At 40.7% G+C, this 21,744-nt stretch overlaps 1 protein-coding gene across 4 annotated transcripts in view; it reads left to right on the top strand.

The window, feature by feature from the left end:
• The window catches only part of PTBP3 (polypyrimidine tract binding protein 3), a 46,710-nt gene that overhangs the window by 5,744 nt on the left and 19,222 nt on the right, over nt 1-21,744 (top strand). For 2 of the 4 annotated variants that reach the window (XM_083481471.1, XM_083481472.1), the window contains exons 2-3: nt 4,624-4,657; nt 19,449-19,524. The exons of 1 other annotated variant lie outside the window; for it this stretch is intronic. In XM_083481471.1, the coding sequence (XP_083337597.1) occupies nt 4,624-4,657; nt 19,449-19,524 (110 nt within the window). The remainder of the gene's footprint in view (nt 1-4,623; nt 4,658-19,448; nt 19,525-21,744) is intronic. One more of the 4 variants, XM_083481474.1, reaches the window with a different exon arrangement.

The following is a 21,744-nucleotide window of genomic DNA, read 5'->3' as shown; positions in this document are numbered from 1 at the left end:
GTTCTTAACCCGAGGTAATATTTCTGGGTTAGCGGTTAAACTTACATGGTGAGTTTTAGGTACTAGAGTGTTGTGTAACATTTCTGCTTCGTTTTAGTTTGTTGAATGGCTTAAGGGAGTATTCCCCAATTAAAGTTAATGAAAATTATATACGGTATCTTTCATATTGATGGATAGGGTGAACAATTGCTAAGAGGCAAATAACCCTTTAATTGTAAAAAAAAGAATGTTACATATTTTGTCATATAGAACAAACAAATCTATATTTTTAAAGGGATGTAAATAATTTACTTTGATACCTAAATAATAGAGCTGAATGGTTTTTTGTTCTGCCTTTCAGGCAACTGATATATCTACGTATCACCAAAACATCAACGTAGATACTTAGCAAAACATTTACTAAAAGCTATCATTCATTTTTAGAAGAAACGTGGACTTGAATGTGTTTTGTTCATTCCCAGTGGTGCTAATATGCTGGAAATAAAAAGACTTCAAAAGTCAGCATGTGTGTCCTTAACTTACAGCCTTAAAGTTTAAGATTGCCCACACTATTGATTGATTAATGCCTTAGTTGATTAATCAGCTAATTGATATTTACAGTCATACTAACAGCATTCTTTTAAATGCTTGCAAATCTGCCTTGGGCACCATACACCATATTGATTTACTGTTCATGTCTATAATAAAATACCGTATTTTTCGCCCCATAGGACGCACTTCCCCCTCCAAAAATGAAGGGGAAATGTGTGTGCGTCCTATGGGGCGAATGCAGGCTTTCGCTGAAGCCTGGAGAGCGAGAGGGGTCGGTGCGCAAAGTTCTTAACCTGACGTGCTATTTCTGGGTTAGCAGAGTCTGTTACCTGAAGTGTATGTAACCCAAGGTACCACTGTATGTAGAGGCAAATGAGGTGAAGTCCTGGCAACTGCTACTATTTTAGGGGCCTAAAACTGATACACTATTACTTACCTTTAGTGTATTGTTACAATTGTTATTTTATAGTACAGAGCAGGGGTAGGCAACTTAAGGCCCATGGCCTGGATGCGGATCAGCATGTTTTTACATGAGTAGAATGTGTCCTTTTATTTAAAATGCATCTCTGGGTTATTTGTGGGGCATAGGAATTCATCCCCCCCCCAATAGTCCGGCCCACCACATGGTCTGAGGGACGATGGACCGGCCCATGGCTGGAAAAGGTTGCTGACCCCTTGTACAGTGAGACACTGTGGCAGAAATCACGAAAGAAATGATGACTGGCTTCACAGTTGTTACCACATCACGATTTTTTACATAGTGCGCGCACACACACATTGTGATTCACGATATATCACCATGTCGAATCTTATGAAACTGTTACCACAATGTAGACTTCAAATTGATTTTGGATGGTGCGTCTATGCATCACCCAGCCATAGTCTAGTCATTGCACAAAAAAATTAAATATTATTGTGACCTGATTTGACCGTTCTTCTTCTTCCCATATTCCCCTACTTGTTGTTCAAGTAAAAGAACTAGGTTGCACAGATGAGAGGAATCTTGTTAGTATACAAATTGATTTGTTGTCCTATTGTTGTCTCAAGAGACTCTACTTTAGTTGAGTGATCTGTGATAGCAGTTTAAAGCTACTGCACATTTTGACTCCTTGGCCTGTACTCAAGCTGATGTTTTCTGGTAATTCCTGACATTAAAAAAGTTTCTGTTGAATAGTGTCAACTGAACCTGCAAGTGCTTAATAGGACAAATGACCTTATTTATTAAATTGAACTTACCAGGTGTATAATTTGGGTGTCCATCTTGCTATAGTGGTTTGGCGCAGACTGAAAGCAGCCTTTCCTTCAGTGCTGGAGCCAACTGTGGTTATTATAACATGTACTCTGCTTTGTTTGCCAGACATCCTCCCATGGCCACTACAGCCCACTCCATTCTGTAGGGTCCTCCAGGGTCCTTGGGGGAGACTTTTTGGTGAGCTGCTGGGGATGAGCATGCCACTCTGCCAGTATTTTTCTGGATCCAACCACTCTCTTGTTGGCTTGAGAGCAAACATTCTTCATCAGTGAAAGTTGCGGCTGAAAATGTGTAGCGGTGGTGCAATGCAAGGGTCTTGTTCAGTGTAAACTTGAAGTATTGTTTTGACATAGCAGTTCTACAGCTGCTCATATCTTTGCAATAGCTTGCATGTGTTGTGCACAATTTGCATCCAGAAATCATCAAACATAAATATTAATATTAACCTTGCACAATGTGCCAGCTTCCTTGATTATGCCAGTCTTCATGTCAATTAATAGAAAAATAATACAGTAATAATAGTACTAGAAAGAACAAAGAAAACAAATGTAACATATTTTAAAATGCTGCTCAAAGACATAGTTTCTCAGAGAGGCATAAGTTATTTTGATTGTATTCCAAATCTGACACAAGTTTGCAATAACTTTATTTTGTATTTGGTCTGTTTCCTTTATCTCTGTTCTTTCTTTCTTTTAAAATCAATTTCAAAATTAAAGGAAAAACCCAAAGTTCATCAATCATTTCATTTGTATCGAATTTTAGTATTTTTACTAGGGACATTCATCTCTGTACGGTGAACATATTTGAAACTATCACATATGAAACTAATTCTGTATCTTTGCTTACCCAAATGTTCTGTATAGTTTAATAAACTTTATAATGGGTTGTGTGTTACATATAAATATTTGTATTCTGGTTTTGTGTTTTTTCCTTTACTTTTGTTTTATTTACACATGGTTAGCATAAGCAGTTAATGCTACGTGTGATACTGATAGATGAAGCGAGTCCTATCAGAAGTAGTTTGTTACCTTAGAGATTTGGGTGTGGGTGTGTTTGGCAAAGGTGAATGTCTCTATTCATTGTATCATTTCACTATCTATCATGCATCTATGAATTTAATAAACTTAAGGAAGCGGTTATTTGATTAATGTTGCATCACATTTTCGCAAATCAAATAACAGTCTTGCTCAGTTTTAGCTAGCAGTTACAGTTCCATACACCACAGATTATCTTGCATCTTTCAGCAAGAACAAAAGTATTTTCTATCATCCAAGCAAGAGCACACATTCTGCCTAGAATGTGTTATCCCTCTAGCGCTCACAACAGTGGTCTGCATACATAGGATCACAGAGCATCTCATCTACATATAAGAACAGCCTGCATTTTGCTCCTCTTTCTTGATATTTGGCAGGATCTTTAGAAGAAAAGTGTTGTCTGTTGCTTATAGAATACAATAATAAGTCTGCTTGCCAGAGTGCCCAGTAGCACACATCTCTTTCTAGAGCTCTTATTTGGGCTGCAGTTTGGAGAAGATGAGAAATAACAAGTAGTTGCTCACAAGCAGCAGTATTGATGAATGTGAAGTTGAGACATAGATGAGATGAAGAGGAGATACACATCCAGGTTTCCATTTCCCAAATTCTTACTTGTAGGGGAGCAGGTGCCGATTGCTGCAGGGAATTACTGACCAGATGCTGTGGCTTTAACTTCTACTCAATGCTGGTTAGGAAGTGACATGGTGGGATTGTATTCTTTAGAATATATTGAGCTTAAATATGATAATATTTAGGGAAGTTATTAATATTTAATGGTGTATTTTTAACACTTGATTGGGAGCCGCCCAGAGTGGCTGGGGAAACTCAGCCAGATGGGAGGGGTATAAATAATAAATTATCATTATTATTAATGGAGAGCAAATTTCTTAGCTGGGTTTGATAGAACATATTAGGTACATGATACTTGGCTTGATCTCTTGGTTTTTTGTACTGAGACGTACTGATGGGGAATATCATTTTCTTCTTTAATGAGCATATCTCTGCACATAAATTGTTTGATACAGTAGAGTGTAGGAAGAACAGAAGTAAACAATTAGTTGTTAGATTAATCTCAAGGTAGTTTAAATTTCACTTAAATTTTGCCTACATTTGGTTCTTGTTGAAAGATGTTTAAGGGCTTGGGCTTGGATGCCCAGGATTATATTTTGTTGTTTGGAGAAGCTGTGGCCCTACTGCAGAACAATCTCCTTGAAAGATCCTATCCATCTATTTCTCAGTGGCTTCTGTCTGCTGTATCATCTTTAGGATGGAATGGCAGTGGCATCCCACAAACGGACTGGGCATGGAAAGGAATATGAGAGAAGTGGAACTACTTTTCATAACTTTACTAGACTTCATTACCCTTAAGGAGACAATGTAGGATGTGTGGTCTTGTTCTTGCATTTTATTGTACAGTAGTACAGAAGTAATGACTTTGCTATAGGAGTATTTCACTTCTCCTGGTTTCATACGGTTTCCCACCTAAAAAGCAGTAGAAATTTAATCCAAATGTGTCTGGCTTGTAAAGGAAACGTCTCCACTACTTCCTGTGTAATAGATGTGTCTAAAAACTCCTTTAATGAGTTGTGTAAAGGGGTTTTGTTTTTTGTTTTTACTACTTGTTCTAACTAAACTTTCCTTTTCTCATACTGTGTGTTACTAAACTGTCCCATTTCTTTTGCAAAACGCTCCATAACTCATTTCATTCTTCCGATATTTTTTCTTCCTTAAGCTTTATTTACCACTGCCTGTGCAATAACTATTTTTCTAACTTTTCCATTTTCTCCCATTTTTTTTTTCACACAGTGTTGTTACAGATCTTATAGCAGTCGGTTTAAAGGTAGGCATCTTTTTCTGTCCTTTCATATGCACTTGTTACTCCATTTTTATTTCCAGATATTGGTATTCATACACATCTTTTGCTTTTGTGGCATTGCTCTGTTTCAGTCTGATTCCCCTCCCCTCCCAAAGAAGTCTCTACAGTTTTTTTTTACACGTTTACAATTATGTTTCTTCCAGCTCAGCTTGCTGTCATTTGTAGCCCAGAGATTAAAGTGTTTTTGTTTGCTTGCAAGTTGTCAAATGAGAAAAGCAGATACTTAATAGCGGTGGTTTGAGTCTCCATACTTTTGTTGCTTTCAGATCCTAATGACCAAAATGCTGGGTTTAAGAATTAGTTCTTAATAATAACTATCTAAAGCATTGTACTCTAGATCTATGCAGGCCATATTAATAAAATCAGATCGTCAGAAACTGAATTTTAAAGGTCAAGTGACTAATACGTTATAGCAGTCTCTGAACTTCAGTTCTGCTAAAGACTTTTAGCTAACCCCCTAGCTGCTCTGTGCTCTTTAGAAGTTTGTAAGAACAGCGTTTTTATTTATTTGTCTCATAAAATGAAGGCTACCATGTAATTTGTAGTCTTGGAATATATTAGGTTGTTTCCAGTGCTCCACTTGCATAGTTCCACTGTTGGACAGGAACTTCTGCCTACACGCCCTCAAAATCTGCTCTGGAGGATTCCCCAACCCCAGTTGATTTTGAGGGTTCACAGGAAACTGTTCCATTGTGCCATTGTAGCTGCTGCATTGAAAATGGCTTGTTGTGTTCACGATCAATACTGAGACATACTTTTATTGTACCATCACAAAGCTGTTGAATGCTGCAGCTTCAAAAGAAAATTGTAGTCCATGTATGCCAGTAAAAGATAGTGCCCTAATATTATGTTCCTTACAGCTCAGTACGTACCTCCGGTTGCGCACGGGATCCATTTCGGAGCTCTGGTCTGATCCCAAGGAATTCACAACCGGAGGTGCCTGTTCTGCGCATGTGCACGGCGTGGTAGAGCTCTTCTGTGCATGCGTGCGTGGCGAAACCTGGGAAAATACTTCCGGGTTTGCCGCGCGCATAACCCGAAGGATATGCAACCAGAGGTGTGTGTATCCATAGGTACCACTGTATCTACTCAGAAGTCAGTCCCTTTACCTAATAGGGACTTGCTCCCAAGTAAGAATACAGGACTCGAGCCTTAGAAAACGTAATTGCTTTGTTCAGATAAACAAGTAGACAAAATCTGAAAACTTTTTATGTAAGCCTCTGAAAATAGACAAGCTAACAAAAGAATAAAGAAGTCATGGCTAATATTTTTTTGGGGGGGAAATAACATTATGCAATATTTTATACATTGAAATAAATTGTATAGTTTTCTGAAGAGGTAAACTTTATTAGGACATGGAGATCACTCCTTAGGAATAAAAGACTGGTTTTAGACTTCAGGGTTTAAAAGACTTGATTTGGATCAAATTTCATTATCTGTTGAGTCATTGCTTTTACTTAACATACCATAAGATTTAAAGACAAAACGGAAGTGAACCTGGCAAAATATTATAGTTTTAGTTCAAAAGGAAGCCACGCTGCATGTTATGAAATATTTATAAGAGATTATTGGACTCGGGGGGTTTGTTTGTTTTTAATTAGGCAGAACCAATTCTGTAATAGGACTTCTGATAAATATCTTGAATATTTGTACAATATATTTTCAATTATCTGCATAGTAACCCATTTTTACAGCAAAATGGGATGCAGGTACACATAACTGGAAAACAGAACCAGTCTTAAGGATACTTAAGTTTTAAATAAGTTTAGTGCATGCTCGTGCTATACAGATGGTATCATTGGGGCTGTATATGCTAAAGTACAAATTAAATTTTGTGCCAAGGTACTCAAATTCTGGCATCTGAGTGCACACTGTCAGTACACTTTGAAGTATCCCCCCCATTAGTCTGAATTGTCCATCTGATGAGGCAAGAAAATACCCAGTTTTATGTTATATTGAGTGTTTCACAATAACTCTATGCTCCCTGCTTGTTCTGTTCATAGATACTATAGTGGCATTTCCAGAATCTCTCCATTGCTTTTTTGTCTGTTTGTTGTTTTCTAGCTGTTGTACTGCTACTGGCTATCTCTACATTTTCTTTACTCGGTTGCAAGTGGCCAGTAGCCAGGTGCAAAATGTGCCTGGCACTTGGCTAATTTCGAACACTGTTGGAACTACTTCAGTCACACAACTCTCCATGTAGCCAGATATCCACGAGGCTTGATAGCAGCATATCACTAGAATGTCAGGAGCAGTCCTGTGTCAGCTTCTAAGAGTACAATAAGAAGCAGTGCATCTTAGTCCTCTTCAAATGGTACCTGAAGAGAGAACTAGTTTTGCCAGACATAAATACTGTGATTTTTGGTTAAGGGGCCTCACCCTCTAGTTTGTTCTCGAGTAATTCTTAACACCTCAGTGTTTCAAGAAATGTATTTGGTCTTTTCTTCCTACTATACTGTATGATGCATTATGATTTGGGTACAATGCATATGTAGGATTTTGTAAAGTCTATGGAAGGGGAAGGGAAGAAATAATGACTTTTTGTTTTGCTGATACTCTCCTCGAGCAGTTTGAATGTGTGAAAATTCCATGACTCCAGAGCAGCTTAGCCAGTAAGTTTCATAGACTCTACTTAATCAGCACCACCAAATTGCATACTGTATTATAATATAGGTATCTAGTAACTGCAGGAGGTTGGCTAATATAATCTAGTGTTGTTGTAGCCTTTTGAGATTTGGGAGGCAAGCTTGTTTAATTCAATAATTAACAAATCTGTTGGAGTCTAAACGTCTCATGAATTAAGAGAGAGCAAAGAATTGGTTCAGATAAAGCATGTTATCTGGCTCCAACTTGCCCCCCCCACCTTGTAATTTTGTAAGCTATGAGGGGCAGTCCATTTTGCAGCTTAAAGGTAAAGGTACTACTCTGCGGTTGCAGCACTCATCTTGCTCTGTAGGCTGAGGGAGCCGGCGGTTGTCTGCAGACAGCTTCTGAGTCATGTGGCCAGCATGACTAAGCCGCTTCTGGCCAACCAGAGCAGTGCACGGAAACGCCGTTTACCTTCCCGCTGCAGTGGTACCTATTTGTCTACTTGCACTTTGACGTGCTTTCGAACTGCTAGGTTGGCAGGAGCAGGGACCGAGCAACGGGAGCTCACTCCATCGCAGGGATTCGAACCGCCGACCTTCTGATCAACAAGTCCTAGGCTCTGTGGTTTAGACCACAGTGCCGTAGGGGTGAAAGGGAAGGGAAAGCACTCTAGCACTGCCCCTTCTTGCTGTCCATGTCACCCTCCGCTTGCGTAGACTCCCAATGATTACATCCCAGTTTTTCAGAGTCCTAAATCAAATGGGAAGCCTACACAGGTTGTGAAGGCTCCCCATCGCAGAAGTTATCACTGCAGCTTGTGAAGGACAACTGACAGGCAATAGTAGCATGCTTGTCTTTGCTTCCCCCTTGTATGTTGATTAAACATAGTAGAACACCTGAATAGAATTGTACAGTGATAAGAAAGAAGGTGTTACACAGATTGCATATATGTTATCTTTTTGAAAAGCTATCTTTTAGGACTCCTTACTAATCAGAATCTATACAGTTTTAGGTTCAGCACCAGAAGCATAATAAAGACATTTTACATTACTTTGAAAGTTAAGAAGTAGTACTCACCTGTTGACATCCGACAGCATTTGAAATTGTTGGGTTTCTTACAGATGAATTGGACATTTTAATTCTGCATTTTACTTTTTCTGTTCAGACCGTTTGTGGTCAATTTAATTTTTTGAGGTTGCTTTTAGAAAAGAGGTTGATTGAGAAAAGAGGTAAGATTGACAGCTGTTGGAACACTGAGCCTTCTAACAGATCCTCTTTTCAGTTGCTAACAGTTTACTAACCAGTTAGAGAGGCCTAATACCAATCTTTTGCTCAAATTTATTGTGGTCACCTCCCAGGCAGAGTTCATTTTCATACCAGACAGACCATTTAGCTAGAACAGTGTTATTTCAAACTTGCCATCTTTTTGGAATAATTTCCATACTTTTCTGAGAAGGGATCCCTGCATATTGTAGATGATCCTTTGTGCATGCGCTCAAGAAATAATAGTGCATTCTGGACCATGTCTACTCAGAAGTAAGTCCTATTGATCCAGTGGGTCTCTCCCCCCCCCCCGGTAAATGGTGTTATGATTGCAGCCTTGGAATGCAAACACCCAACCGTACAAAAACAGACTTTTGGATGCACATTGACTGGGTATATGGAATACAACTTATTTTTTCATAAATCTAGTCTAACAGTTTTATTCTTGGATTTCTGAGGAATCTGTAATATGCTTCCAAGGGGCCCTAAGACATTCTAATATGGTTTGAAAAGTTCTTATCCAGAGCAACTCATTTCTAACCATAGAATCCAGAGCAATTGTTTTTTTGCCTTAAGAACTTCTTCCTGTTATTTCAAGCGAGTGAGAACCATAACTAGTAGGACATCTTCATTCCAGGATACAACCAATATGTTTTCTAGTTACCTCACTTGCACAGTCAAGGTTTTGACCTGTGTATTCTCGAGTGGCATACAAGTATGTTATTAACCAGATGCAATGTCAGCCTAAATTTCTTCAAAACAACCATGATATCCCCTTCCATCCCTGAAAGTTTTCTTAAGGTTGCTAAGATTAAACAATAGCGTTGTATATCACAATATCGCCTTCAACCAATTGTCAACTAGGATTTTTCTTTCTTGAATGTAATAATGCTTGCTCCTCTGGCAGGATCTGATAACTTACTCCTGCAGAATTCACTTTAAAATGGAGGAATTGTGCCTCCTAGTTCCTTTTCTGCTCATTTATTTTAACATTGTTTCCTTAATTATCATACAGTTTCTGCTTTGTGACACTGAGTAGTCATTTGTCATTTAAAATTAGTATTGTAATTTCGGTGTCTGTGGGGGATCATACGAGTTTTCTAACAGGACTGACTTAGCTAATAAGACTTCCTGGGAGATAATAGTCCTGAATGTTCTTAACTTCATCCTTTTTATAGTTATATATGAACAGTTACAAGTAGTATATAATAAGCAGTGTGCAATAAGCAGTTTACGTAGGAAAAAAGCAGTTGCTCCCATAGTACTTCTTATTATTCAGTATAGGCCATATCGTCAATTGGTTTTCATGCTATTTAGAGTTTAAATACTGTTGGTTAGGTTGGCACTTATTAACTTTGTTTAAGTTTAGGGTTAATAACCTTTATTGCTTTAAATAACTATTGATTTAATTATTGAGTTATTAAATTACAATTTTAGTCAGCTACTTCAAGAATGCCTATATTCATGGTTGGAGCGGTTGGTTTAATGCACTGTTCACGTTTGGTTGTCCTAAATATGTTGTTTGCTTCTAACAAAAACTACAATTGGGCATTTCCTTAAGCATCTCAAACTTGCTTGTATTTTTGGTACTACAGAAGCCAGTTATTTAATTGGTTGAATTGTAGTTTAAGGGTGCTTTCTTTAAATATCATTTGACTATGAAAAAAATACAAGTGACTCATACACATTCTGGTTTTATGTAGCCACTAACTCCACAGCTATGTGTGAAAAGTCCAAGATTTTCTGCATTTGCAGTTTCTGAATTGCTTATTTTTCACTTCGTTAGCTGAACATTTTGAGACTGACTTTCACATTGTATATGTTGCCCAGGAGACTTCAACTGGGATGGCAAAAACCCACATATTTCTAATGGAAATATGTAGGTACAAGATAGGAATAAACATTGGTCACAACTGTACATTATAGATGCAGTGGTGGACTGGATTTTATCAATAAACGGGGGTTGAATCTGGAAAAGATGCAGGCCATGTGGGTGGGTGATTGCCACGTCTGGGAGATAGATCTGTTGCATTCCCTCTGAAGGAGCAGGTACACAGTCTGGGGATGCTCTTTGATCCATCTTTGTCACTTGAAGCTCTGTGACTCCTACATCAGCTGTAACCATTCCTGGACAACACAGTAGCCTGACCACAGTGGTCTATGCATTGGTAACCTCAAGGCTTGATTACTGCAATACGCTTTTATATGGGGCTAGCCCTGTATCTGGTCCAGAAGGTTCATCTAATGCAGATGTAGCAACCAGGTGGTTCACAGGAATAGATAACTGGCAACGTGGTACCCTGCTGCTGATGGAGCTGTGCTTGTTGCCAATTTACTAAAAGGCCAGGTTCAAGGTACTTGTGTTAATTCACAATGTCCTGAACAACTTTGGCTCAAAGTACCTTAGGGATTGTTACATCCAGAACGCGGCAGCTAGACTGGTGACTGGGAGCGGCCGCAGAGACCACATAACACCGGTCTTGAAAGACCTACATTGGCTCCCAGTACATTTCCGAGCACAATTCAAAGTGTTGGTGCTGACCTTTAAAGCCCTAAACGGCCTCGGCCCAGTATACCTGAAGGAGTGTCTCCACCCCCATCGTTCTACCCGGACACTGAGGTCCAGCACCAAGGGCCTTCTGGCGGTTCCCTCACTGCGAGAACCAGGCAGAGGGCCTTCTCGGTAGTGGCGCCTTCCCTGTGGAACACCCTCCCACCAGATGTCAAAGAGAACAACAACTACCAGGCTTTTAGAAGACATCTGAAGGCAGTCCTGTTTCGGGAAGCTTTTAATGTTTGATGTATTATAGTATTTTAATATTCTTTTGGAAGCTGCCCAGAGTGGCCGGGGAAGCCCAGCCAGATGGGCGGGGTATAAATAATAAATTATTATTATTATTATTATCCCTCCTTGATCACTGAGATCTGGGTTCCCCACGCCCCTCAGGTTTGGCTGGCCTTCCCTAGGGATCAAGCATTTAGCATGGCATGCCCTGCCCTTTGAAACTACTCTAGCAGAGGTTTAGCGGAAAACCATCCCTCCATTCTTTCAGCCCTCTTTTGAAAACTATATTGTTTAGAGCAGTGTTTCCCAACCGGTGTTCCGCGGCACACGAGTGTGCCGTGAGACGTTGCCTCGTGTGCCGCGAGATGCCTGGAGGGAGGCGGGCGAGTCGGGCGGCGAGAGGCGGGGCGGCGGCGGCGAGGAGAGGCCGCGCCTCCTGCTGCTGCCTGGCGCTCCTCCTCGCAGCCGGCAGCGCTGCCTGGGCGTCTCCGCGCGACTCTGCCTCGCTGGGTTTGGTCTCCCAGCAGAGACGGGTCACACGCGCCCCTCCCTCCCTCCCTCAGCCTGCGCGGAGGGAGAGCCAGAGAGAGGCATCGCTCCTGCGCGGCGGGAGAGGGAGCAGCCAGAGCGATGCCCCAAACGAACGCATGGGGCCGGAGGGGAAATCCTCTCCGAGGCGGATTGAGCGCAGCTGAGAGAAGCCTTTCGAGGAGCTGCCGTGTCCCCTGGAAACCCCCTTCCCAGCTCTGCCTCAGCCGCCGCCGCCTCAGTTGCCGCCGTCCCTCAGTCCCTCGCTCTGCTGCCTCCTCCCACCCCCAAAGCTTGGAGGTTCCCCAGCAAGGGGGAGGGAAAAAACTTTCACTTTTGTGCGTCCCTCCCGGCGTGACGCTGCGCGCTGACGTCACGGGGCGGGGCTTTAATGGTGGTGTGCCGCGAGATTTTTTTTCAGTAAACAGGTGTGCCGTTGCCCAAAAACGTTTGGGAAACACTGGTTTAGAGAGACCTGTGCAATAACCTATTAGTATTTATTGATGTTTTGTTTGATATTTTTCACATATTTTATTCTTACATGTTGTATACCATGATATATTTTTCATGAAAGTGCAGGTTATAAATACATAAATAGAAAGAAATGTACCCCACCCCAATTTAGCTTGCTATATCAGATACTATGTTCAGTTGGCCATAGCTTGGATCCTGAATGCCTTGGTACTCAGACGTCTTGGCTCCCAAACCTGGAAGTAAGTGTTTCGGTTTGCGAACGTCGTTTGGAACCCAGGCAGTCAGCAGCTGTGCGTGCTTTGGTTTCCATACGTTTTGGAAGTTGAATGGACTTCCGGAACAGATTCCGTTCAACTTCCAAAGTACGACTGTATTGCTATTGAGGTAAATTTCCAGTCCCAAACATTACTGGTGCCCACTTCTCTGTTCCTTGCAAATTTCTGCTGCATTTTACGTCTTTGCAGAATAGATAAGGGGCAAACACATGGGTACAATTCATGAGCACAGTTTGTCCAGGGTAGGAGCTGGACTTAGCACACTGTTCACATTTTCCTGGTTGGGGAACCAAAAGCTGTAGGATCATTGAGGCCACCCCCTGAACTTGAACCTGTACAGTGGTACCTCGGGTTAAGTACTTAATTCGTTTCAGAGGTCCGTTCTTAACCTGAAACTGTTCTTAACCTAAAGCACCACTTTAGTTAATGGGGCCTCCTGCTGCTGCCGCGCTGCCGGAGCACGATTTCTGTTCCCATCCTGAAGCAAAGTTCTTAACCTAAGGTACTATTTCTGGGTTAGCGGAGTCTGTAACCTGAAGCGTATGTAACCTGAAGCAAATGTAACCCGAGGTACCACTGTACTTGAAAGTGGGGTGGTGTTTTTTTTAACATGAAACCTTTCTCAGTCAAAAATTACCACCAATTTCTCAAAGTTTGGTCTCATACTTTAACTTGGTGAAAAGAGAATTCTAGAAATATTCTAAGGCCTTTGTGAATGAAGAGTCCCTTGAGTTTTAGGTATCTTGATTTTATTATTCCTTGTAGTCCTTATATAGTTGCTGAAGCCATTCCTTCAATTATCGGCATCCTTTCCACTGGCTCTTTAATTACAGTCTTGTGTGCCTTTTGTTAGGCCCATAGTATCTTGTTACTGATCTAGCAGGCAGCCTCAATAATTGATACATGAGACAATGGAACTAGCTGCATGCTAACTAACTGTGCCAGTGAGAAGGCAAGGCTGAAACAGCTGCTCCCTCTGTTAATTTAACAGCCCTGTTTCTAGGGAGATTGCTGATCAACTTGTTGGACTAGTATTGGAATGGGACGTCTTTGTTGTCACTGAAGCTTGTTGCTATCTCATTTAGGTAATTTGGCATCATGAAATGGTATGTATGTAGGGCCAACTCAACCATGATATTTCGCTTCTACTTTTTCTCTGTGAGATTTTTTTACCATCTGAGGCCAGCTTTCCGTGTCAAAGCCTAAATGGCTCTTCTTCACTAATCAACATTCGCATCTGCATTCTTGCATTCCTGCAAGGAGCTCAGAGCAGCAGTGTAGCTTCACATAGCTACCCTGTGAGAGTGGCATAGGCTGAGGCTGACTTGCTCAAGGCTTCATAGCTGAACAGGACTTTTGAACTGAAACCCAACCCTCTGGCTACTACGCCACACGGACTTTGTTTATACTGGAAAATGGAAATCTTGGGATCTATGTAAGTGACACCAGAAGCTCTTTTGCATGTGTTGGGTTACTTCATTCTAAAGAGTTCCCAGCTGGAACTAAAATAGTACCCCCCAAAAATGTGGCGATAGTTATTTTGAATTCACCCCAAATTTCAGTATTGTTTCCTGCTGTTTTTGCCCTTTTCACTTGAGGTGAAAGATTACCAAGCAAGTCCACCCATCATTTGGCACTTTCGGAAGGGGGTTGCCTAATAGCATTTTGTACAAATGTTCATCAAGCTTGTACTAATATCAAAAGGCTGAAATTGAAGTTCTGTAAAGTAGCAGGCAAGTGGAAGACGTTCTAGCAGGACTGGGGAAGATTACCAAGGGTGCTTCTCTCTCAGAACCTGTTGTTGTTGTTGTTGTTACTTTTCCATTTATGAATTGCATCCCATGAGGCACTTCAAAGCAATTTACAATACGACCTAAACATTGAACATGATTAAAACAGTTTAATATATGTAGCTTACCTATACGTTTGCTTGTAGAGTAGAATTCTATCCCCCCCCCCAAGATAGGTGTTTGAAAGCAATGTGAGATTTGTATATCAATATTAATTTTGAAATAGATGTTTGTAATATAATAGTACAAGACCCTTAGTGCAGAAGTTCAGGTTACTAATTTTTTGCTCACTCTTGTCTAAATAGCTGTACTTGTATGAACCAGGATATTCTAGTCTGGTTGAACTTGAATGTCAGCTATTCACATAAAATATGCCAACAATACGAAGATCTTCTTCGGAATCACATAGTGAAATCTAAATGTTGAAACATCTGAGATATTTGAAGCTACCACGCTTATCATTCCAGATGTATTGCAGCATCAGTGACTGTTTGTGATATTGCCAGGTGGCTGTTAATGTGAGACTGAAACAGAGAATGGAGGAGGAGGGATGAGCCGTAACAGCGAACTACACATCTATGGCACTCTTAAGAAATAAAAATTGACAAACATTTTGCCTCATTTTGAACTAAACGTAAAACATACATCTATTAAGGATGTGCTGCCGTCTGGTTTGAAATATGTTTGATTTAGATTATTTAAAGTAAAAAGTACTTCTAACTCTGGTGCATAGCTATTTAGGGAGTGATTAAGGCATAATATAGACTTTACTAGATTATGGTGAAATTGGAAATTCGACTCCTGTGCCTCAAACTAGAGGGATTTGCTTTATGACAGCAGTCAGTTAATCAAGAGTGTGTGCATATGAGAAACCCAATCCATTTATTTTTAAGAGTTAGTCATATGAATTGTGTGACGCATACTTGAAAGCAATCCCCACACATTTATTGTTGATATAATTTTTTGAATTTTCAAAATACATGTTTTACTGTTTTTACTGATAATTTCGTTGTATTCTTTTTGGGAGATGGGATGAGGTTTTATTACAGTCAGGACACCCTTCGCTGACTTAACCCGTGGGCCCTTCAGGCCAGCCCAAACAGGTCTTCCAAGGAGGCTTTATTTTATAGCCTGCAAAAATAAATAGGATTGATTAAGTATTTGTAGTCTGCAATGAGTTTAGTTTCTATTGGAAAACCCACTCTCTTCTATTGCGTGTAACTTTGATGTTTTCCAGGCAAATGATAGGAAATGTGCAAACATTTTGAAGTATTATAATTGGCAAGTGCCAGGCAGGTTAAGCAAATGGTTCCTGTCTTAGTGGTAGTTAAAAGGGGAACATTGTGTAAAGTCTGCTCTTATTTTTATCGGAAGACCTAAGCAGTCTGCCCAAGTAGCATGATACTACTACGGGCAGAAACTACTACTTTGCCAGGACATCAGAACATGCTAGATTGGAGACAGATTAAAGAGGTCCCGATTAAGAGGAAGCATGCATACACATTCTATAAAATTCAAGCAAGTGGCATTGCAGGGAATGCCCGGGGTACCAATGAAGGGCTTTGCAAGCTCCACAGTGCCTATGGGCACCAGGTTGCCAGTCTCTGTTCCAGGAGCACAGCTTGATATGATCTTAAATTCACTATGCTATTCTCTGAAATAGTGATCCATTCACTATTGCTTATTTGTAGTATGGCCCACTGGGACCAAGAATCCTTCCATGTAACACAAATGTAACCTCATACTCTGCCCAAATCATTGACTGTTTAAATCTGGGGTGTTAAATGTGGGTAGGGGTATTCAAATTAATTGGTTTGAGTTGCAGTACTTTGTGAGTAAGGGAAGTATAATTTTCTCAGACATGCCACGTTTCTGTATGCATAGGAGCTAACTCTTTGGGGCCAAGGGTCCTTCGCCCCCCCCCCAAATATTTCAGGGAGTTGCCCCCTCCAAAGTTAATGGGCATTGCCGTTCAAATGGTGTGCGTGCACCTCATCGTGATTGATTCTGTGGGGCAGAGCTTACCTGACCCCCCCCCCAAATAGTTTATTCAAGTTGGCACCTCTGTCTGTATGTGAATTTAAAAATGACAGAGCAGAAGCAGAAGTCATGCAATGTGTGAACCACCTGCCTTTTAATTCTCTGCTGTTCCATCTGCTGCTGATCTTGGCAATACAGATATTGAACCTGCAAGTATTGCCGTGATGAGCAGCTGCAGCCCAGGAATTTTTAGACCCAAGAAAGCGAATTCCTTCTGATTTTAATTCCTTCTGGCATGTGAACTTAAGTATGTGCTTCCAGACCTGTCAAACTCCACTGTGTCTGTTTTCTGTCCTGCTTACAAAGAAGAGGTGTGTGAATGCAACGTAGCAGAGTGTTTAAAAAGAGCTTCTGTTCCCTACACGTTTTTCTGAACTTGATTTAGAGAAGACTTTCCCACTTGCTGTTGAACTAAAATAACTGCAGAACAACAAACCTCCAGATGTTTTGGGCTAAAGTCCTTCAGCCTCAGCCAGTGTTGTCAATGGTCAGGGATGATGGGAGTTTTGACTCCCAACAATATGTGGAACTACGTTGGAGAATGCAGTTGTAACAGTTCTGATTACCTCTATAGCCAATGCACTATGAAGTTTTCACTAGCCTTGAACAATACTTTTTTCTCTTCAAAGAGAAGAGGCATTGAGGGTTATAGTGAAACTACTTCGTGCTAACCTGCATGCGTGTCAGGCTCTGTTAGTTAGTTAAACTGCAACCCCCCATTGTTAAGAGATCTGTAGATCTAAGTGTAATACAGCTAAAATTACTTGACTGTTACTCAACTAGTATTTCAAGTCGATCCACATTTTTGCTTAGTCACAAATGGGGTTTGTTATGGCAAATGGTAAGCAAGATCATGACTGGAATTGCAAGATCCCATTGCATGAATAGAAGGAATTTCTGCCTGCACATGGCAGTAGTGTTCACTGATTTCCCCCATGTCTGCAGCCCCTTAAAAGCTGGGAAATCCTTATCTTCTAGAGTTGGAATGTTTGTGGGGGAGTGTCCTTCAAGGAAAGGAGAACAATTGAGCCCCCATCAGCAGAAGTATCTTCACACATAAATGTTCAGAATTTCATGTTTAAATATTTTGCAACAATATATAGTGTTTCAGCAAAGGACATATTTTTGCTTCCACATAATGGCCTGATTTGCACATCACGTTATGCCGCATGATCCCTTGGTACAAACATATGAGCTGGGAGAAGTTACCCCAGCTGTATTACTTCTCCCTGACCGTTTGTTGTTGTGCTCCAATGAACTAAGTCATAGTTTTGGTTGGTGTGTCTTCTGAACTCTTGGCTTAGATCTCCAGGACCAACCATAAGCTATTATCAGGCAAACCTTGGTTCCTGCTCATGGTTAGTCTGGAGAAAGTTAAACCATGAGTTCAGGTGGATGACACGCTAAGCCAGTGTTTCACAAATGGTGGGTCCCTGCCTCCTTTCAGGTGAGCCTCAGGCCCACAGCCTGCCCAGTGCTTCCTCACTTGCTTAACACCCCACCCCCTTTGCTGTGCCATAGCCTTCTTGTTGGAACAATACCAGCCTCAACATCTCCCCACAAACTGGTGACTAGAAGACAACAGAGGTTCAGTGCGGGAGGAAAGTGGGGTATTCCTCCTAAGGGGAAAGGGGCAGAGCAGGTATCAAAGATATTTGATAAACGGTTAATGTGTATTAATAATAATTGGGAATAGAAAGGAACAAGCCAAGAGAAGGGACAAAAATGTGAAAGCTGCAGTGAGGAAGGAGGAAATAAGTAGTTTATGAGGAAATAGAATACAAGTTAAGTGTGAAAGGAGAAGGGGAGATTAAACAACAGGAGATGTGTAAAAATATTTTAAGTGGCATGTTTGGGAAATGCAAAAATAAAAAGTATTTTTCACCTCTGCATTGCCCTTTTGTGGCTGGTGGGCCTCAGTAATTTTCATAAATCTTAAGTGGGGGGGGGGGAGAACCCCTGCTATGGATTAGCATGGCGCAATGCAGCAACAAAACTGGGGAGGCCCAAAGCAGTTGTAATGTCCTTTCTGGGAGCCCACATGCTTGCACATTTGTGCTAATCCATGGTTTGGCCTAGCAAACCAGGTCAATCAAGGTTTCGTGTAGAACACAAGTTTGAGGGTTGCTTTATTTTCAGGCAGCGTGGCATGTTTTAAGGTTCTCATATTTTTTATTATTGGGTGTTTATTTTATTTTTTAAAGCTATCTACCGTTGCCAGCTTTTTAGAGCCAAGAGAAAGAAATTTAAGCATTATGAAAAACCATTGTTGAAGAGGAAAAAATACATTAGTTGTGAAAATGCAGCTGCGGTTCATAGCAAGCCACTCTTGCATTGAAATATCTCATTATACCTCATAATTATTTCATTTTTGGCATGCCAAGTGGATAGGGCTGTTTATGCTGCAGAGCCTGTGGGGCTTGAAAAATCTCCCATGTGTTTGGTTCCAAATCCTGCCTTTTTTTTTTTTAAGAAACCATAGTTCCTGGTTCCCAAAATGGGAAGCTGTGGTTAACTGAGACTTTCTGGTTTTTCCTTTCTGTTGAACAAGTATATGAGACCTCAACAAGAATGTGTAGAGATATGAATGATAGTTTTGTGAGAAATGTAGTGGCTTGCATATCTGACACTGGCAATAAAAAGGGAACATTATATTAGATATATATATGGGAATGCCAGCTTGAGTGAGAGGGTAAAACAGACTAGTTAGATAAGTGGAGGAAGCCTGTGAGTGTTGAACCCATCTAAATGTTGGTCTAGTATTTGTTTTCAGATGGTTGGTAGGGTGGATTCTTTTATTTGTGCAATATGTTGAAACATTTTCATTGTGCATAAAATGATAGGATAAAATAGTGGTTTTCAATCCACAAAAAACTGTTTTTTTAAAGTAAAACTTTGTTTTTCCTTCAACAAAAATCTTCCTGTTATCAAAAGTTGCTGAAATACATGTGTTAAAATAAAACTTGAGGCGCAAGTATTTTTACATTTTACTTTTATGGTATTTTTTCCAGCGTGGATCTGATGAGCTTCTTCCACCTAGTTTCGCTTACGGGCCTTTTACCATGAGCAATTCTACTCCTGCTACAGGTATGATTGTATGATGAAAGAACACACCTTGCAGCAGGTTTGCAAATAGCCCCTCGCCTTGTTTCCTGTGTAAAGTTCAATTTTTATGAGCTGGTCACGTCTGAGGACTTATTTGCAAAGCTATTCTGCAGTGTGTTAACGTAAGCAGAGGCAGACCCCCAAGGATTGCTGCCACCACCCCAGTTTGATCAGTGTGACAACTTTCCATGGGACTTGTGCTTGTAGCAACAGTGGAGGGTCTATCACATGGCTTATTTAAGAAAGGACCCATGGGAAGTAGATGAACACGCCTCCAATGATCAAGATAGCTATTGAATTCCCATTGCCTTATATTGTAACTCACTCATAACACATTCTTTAGTTTTAATGCGGCCTAATCTAACCATGGTTAAAACTAGAAGTGTCCCCAGACTCACACGCTCCTCCCCTCTTGTGTGAGCATTCTCTCTTACTCCCTTTAAGAGATAACTATGGTTAATGTAACATCTGCATAAGAGTTTTCCCTACGCATAATTGGCATGGAATAATTTGTAATCAGCTTCAAAATGAGAGGAAAGGGGAAGTTTGGGAAACTTCTCAAGACTCCTCTCTGTGGACCACCAGTGGTCTATAAGGTTTATTCAGGTGGTACACAGCTTGTCTGTAAAAATACAAATAAACCGTACAGCATCTAGCAGTGTATTCCTATTCCTACAACAAGACACTCAGCAGTTTTCAAGTGGTCCATAGGGAAAAACATTTGGGAACCACTGGATTCCCCATGGAACAGCGAACAGTGTTCCCATGAACAGCCTTATTTATGTAGATAGCCTTCCATTATCAGCTAAAGGTATGAAATGGTGAATTTATAGATGCTGTCAAATTATTTTAGCTAGTTAGGTCTAAAAGAGGCTATGAAAGATCTTGAATTGCCTGTAAAGCAGGCATGAAAATATCATTTATTGCTCTTAATAAAAAAAAAGTGCACTAAGAACTGCTTTGATGGTTTTCTGCAATCAAGCGGTGTATAAATTTTATGAAATAAATAAAATAATAAACCATTTGCAGTTAATTTTTGAATTACCTCAATGGTCAGTCAAAGGTCTTCTTCAGTCATCCCCTTGCCCTAGTAATTTCAAAAAAGTTTTCTCAAACCTTGACAAAACAGTAATGCATTTGAGAACAATCTTTCCAGTTAAGCAAACCTCAACAGGCAGAGCTGTAAATAGCAAAGGAACATTAACACAATATTTTGCAATTGGTCGTTTTTCTCAGTACTTGAATATTGTAATTCTGGTTTCCATATTGGGAAAAAGTAACGTAGCATATCTAGAGGAGTTGCAGAGAGAATCTGCAAAAACGGAAGAGTTGAAGCAGAGGAATGGAGAGTCTTCAGTCCTGTCCTGCATGCTTCCTTCAGGTGTACCTCTACAATCCACCTCTGAAGAAGTGACTTGAATAGAGATCTGCTACTTCCAAAATAGCCTGATATATTCACCCCAGGCAGATCAAGCTTACGCTTATGAGCACATGTACAAACCGCCTTTACGCAATAGGCTTCTGAAATAATTTACTGCTGATCTGGTTTACTGGCCCATTTCCCATGCCTGGTGAGCTGGCAGCAGCAATGGAGGCTTCCTCACTTCGTTCAGGATGTCTGTGTGAGCAGATAGTGGACTCACCCACTCTCTCCCTGCCTAACGTAGTCAGACATTGCCTGACAAGTCAGTCCATGGCTACTGTGCATGTGCTAGTTCAGGAATCTAGGGTGGGCATCAGTGATCCTCCCCTTCCATTTTTGGCAAAGCTAAAATATATTTTATTGACACTTAAGATCCTCTGTGCAGTACTGTAAATTGGTTGTCTGCAGAATCAACCAAGATGCTATTATGGGCAGAAGGCCCATCGTCAAAACAGGCTGTAGCATTGTTGACTCTCATGCTCTGATTTTCTCACAATCTCCCCTGGAGCACTGATCTCTTCTGAAATACCTTTCTTCATGCTTTTATATAATGTTAGGGGGCTTTATTACTCTTATAAAGTTCTAAAGCAGCCAGTAGCTGGGTAATATGCTTGTAAACCTCTCTGTGAAAGAAGCTCAATAACAGGCCCAGCTGCTGAAGCCCTTTTGGTTGCTGTTGAATTAGTTACCATGATTTCCTAGAGCGACCAGTGAGCCAAAAGCAAAATTCCCAAGTTCTGTGACTGGAATAAACCCATACAGACTTTATCTAAAACAGA

This window comes from Podarcis liolepis (assembly GCF_965112155.1).
Source record: "Podarcis liolepis genome assembly, chromosome: 17".
NCBI lineage: Eukaryota > Metazoa > Chordata > Lepidosauria > Squamata > Lacertidae > Podarcis > Podarcis liolepis.
This window is presented reverse-complemented; position numbering and strand designations above follow the sequence as displayed.